The following is a 3319-nucleotide window of genomic DNA, read 5'->3' as shown; positions in this document are numbered from 1 at the left end:
AGGAGACAAATAATGAGCAGAAAATCTCTCTCCCACTTCGCTCCCAGTCAGCTTTGAGCTGTCCTGTTGTAATAAAGGCAAAAATAAATATAAAAAAGAGTGTGCTATAAGAACATACTGTCTTATTTAGAATAAATACTGTACTGTACGTCACTTTAGATGACAAGTGACATATTAGTAAGTACAGCTAAATAAAGAATAATAATAAAAACAAAGAGAAATAAAGAGACTAACTGATTGCAGATCATAATTAAGCTGTATTTTTATTAAAAGAAAACGAGAAAAACTATGGAAGCTTGTTTCTGCTTCCACTGCATTAAAAAAAAAGGTAATTGAGACTTTTCCCCTTGGTTTTTCCCATAATTCTGTTTTCTCTCTCTCAGAATTGCGAGTATATATCTATAATATATATATATATATATATATCAGTACTCTATCATACTTTTATCAGCCCGCGGACTCTTATTCTGCTTTTACGTAAAGATATAAAGGAAGCTCACGCAACATCCGGCGAGGACGCCTTCTTCAGAGACGTACTTCCGCTTCTCTCCCCCTACCTTCTTGTGCGGTGCGAGAGAGAGCGCGTGTGCCTCAGAGCCTCGGCACACATCTTATATAAAAAATCAAAAATACCCAAAAAAAAATTCACAAAACAGAAAAAATACCAACAAAAATTCAACTTTTATTACCGAAGACCTCGGTGAAGCAGGATCCGCGGACAGGTTTGAGGAGTTTAATCGCAGGGCAGCACCGCAGTAGGCCTGAGGAGATTTTTAATCATCGATACCGCCAAAACATCGACGCCAAATCGGTACCAAACGCGTTTTAATTCGTCTTTGAGTCTGTTCTTTAAGAGTATTTAACCGTGTGACGGTCTTCGAGGAGGAAAGCGAGCAGTTTTGGTCTCGTCCGTTCGCGTGTGTTCAATCAGGTCCGCGTCTCCAGCTCTTCGCTCTGCTGTGTGAAGATGAACCCCAGCGCGCCCAGTTACCCGATGGCTTCTCTGTATGTGGGCGATCTGCACTCGGACGTGACCGAGGCCATGCTGTACGAGAAGTTCAGTCCAGCCGGGCCCATCCTCTCCATCCGGGTCTGCAGGGACATGATGACCCGCCGCTCGCTCGGTTACGCCTACGTCAACTTCCAGCAGCCCGCCGACGGTGAGCTAACCTCCGCTGCGTCTCAGATCCTGCTCGGGATATTTGTTTTTAAAAACCGGAGAGCTAACATATTTGTATATGTAGAAGTATACAATATTTTAATGTAGTCGTATTATATACTTTTCCATATGTTCGTTGTGTGTGTGTGTGTATATATATATTAGTCTGTATGCATGTATACGTGTGTGTATAATATATATATATATACATACAGACTATATATATTGTCTGTATATATATTTTTTGAAATATATATTTTTATACTTACAATTTTTATTATGTTTTAAATGATGTATTTTATATATTCTATATTTAATGTATTATGATTTTATATATTTATATTCGACCATTTTTTATATTTTATATAAAATATATATTCTATAATATCAATTGTATCATTTATTTATATATTTTTAGATATACTTTACATAATTTTATATTTATTTTAAAATATTTATATACATTGTTTTATATATAGGTTTACAATTTTAGAAATATTAATTTATATAGGTATGTGGGGGCGTGTTCGAACGAGCCATTTTAGGTAGGCGTGGCTGACTCTGAACTTTTATAAAGAATATCTCTTTGGATTTGAGACTTTAGTCTTTGCAACTTTACAGATCTTCTTTATGCACCAAGAGCTTGTAACACTCCAAAGAGAAAGGAACAATTGAAATCGCATCATATGACCCCTTTTAAGATGTTTTTTTTAATTGTATAAGATAGTAAATTTTATGTACACAGATGTTTATTATTGTTTTATATAAATTGTGTGTATTGGACGTGTCAAGATAAGTTCTGTGTGTGTGTGTGTGTAAGCATATTTGGCAATCTCGTTACGCTTATGTTTTTAACCGTTTCAGCCGAGCGCGCCTTGGACACAATGAACTTTGACGTGATCAAGGGCCGGCCCCTCCGCATCATGTGGTCCCAGCGAGACCCGTCACTGCGCAAGAGCGGCGTGGGAAACATCTTCATCAAGAATCTGGACAAGTCCATCGACAACAAGGCCCTCTACGACACGTTCTCTGCCTTCGGCAACATTCTGTCCTGCAAGGTAAAGACGAGTGTTTGCAGTGAGATGCATGTTTGTGGCGTTTGTGCTCGTGCTCAGTGCTGCTGCTCTCTCTCTGAAGGTGGTTTGCGATGAGAACGGCTCTAAAGGATACGGCTTTGTTCACTTTGAGACCCATGAGGCTGCAGAAAGAGCCATTGAGAAAATGAACGGCATGTTGCTCAATGACCGCAAAGTGTAAGTGTGTGTTTGAATTAACTGCATTGAACTAAGCTGTGTTTGGTTTGGAGTGAAGCGTGCTAAATGTGTCTCAAACATCATGTACTGCTTTATTTTTTTATTTACAGTGGGTACGGAAAGTATTCAGACCCCCTTAAATTTTTCACTCTTTGTTATGTTGCAGCCATTTGCTAAAATATCGTTGTGTACGGAACATGGTTAGTCTACGTTACCCGAAAAATTCAGACTTCGTCTTTTTCGACGGGGAAAAAGTTCCAGGGATTCATCTCCTTCGGCCGTCCTACACACAGCTGACTCCGCTCGCACCAACCGGAGGGGGAGGGTCGTGTGACTCGCTACGCTCTTCGCTGCACACAACTGAGGGAGTCCTGCACTTTCCGTCTTTGACGACACGTAAAAAAACTGCGCATACCGCAGGAACGGTATAACGGGAAATTTTAGTGGTTTTGAAACCGTGACTTTTCCAAACCGCGGTATACCTTGAAACAGGTTATCGTCCCATGCCTACAGCTGACGCGGACTTAAAATGTGGATTTTTTAAATTTATTTTTGGAATATTCGAAATTCGACTTTTTTTGACAGCCCTAATCCACATGCATATTTATTTGGTAGTTTTCTATATCGGGGGTGCAGAGCACATTAGTAAGGCCACTGTAACGAAGGTATGCCTTGCTGACGTTCACTTGATAACATCTTGCGGCGACTTCTGGAAGTAACCCAATAATTAGAATTTCCTTTAGAATTTCCGGTGTGGTTGGATGCATTGATGACACGCATATTCCCATCATCGCACCTTCCGAAAATGAAACGGATATGGAATGGAAGGATGCCATATGGAAGTGTAGTCCGAGATGTATGCTGTAACCACCACCACAGCTGTTACATAAACACAAATTATGCACAA

General features: G+C 39.8%; 1 protein-coding gene across 1 annotated transcript in view; it reads left to right on the top strand.

Annotated features, from left to right (window-relative positions):
• Window positions 1–523: 523 nt before the first annotated feature.
• LOC107737293 (polyadenylate-binding protein 1-like) overlaps window positions 524–3319 on the top strand; it is a 14960-nt gene continuing 12164 nt past the window's right edge. The window contains exons 1-3 of the mRNA XM_016548759.1: window positions 524–1160; window positions 2024–2217; window positions 2297–2414. Coding sequence (XP_016404245.1) covers window positions 968–1160; window positions 2024–2217; window positions 2297–2414 — 505 coding nt within the window. The 5' untranslated portion in view covers window positions 524–967. The remainder of the gene's footprint in view (window positions 1161–2023; window positions 2218–2296; window positions 2415–3319) is intronic.

This window comes from Sinocyclocheilus rhinocerous, unplaced genomic scaffold (genome assembly GCF_001515625.1).
Source record: "Sinocyclocheilus rhinocerous isolate Xijiao unplaced genomic scaffold, SAMN03320098_v1.1 scaffold11825, whole genome shotgun sequence".
Taxonomy (NCBI): Eukaryota; Metazoa; Chordata; class Actinopteri; order Cypriniformes; family Cyprinidae; genus Sinocyclocheilus; species Sinocyclocheilus rhinocerous.
The sequence above is the reverse complement of the archived record's forward strand: the minus strand, read 5'-3'. Positions and strand labels throughout refer to the sequence as shown.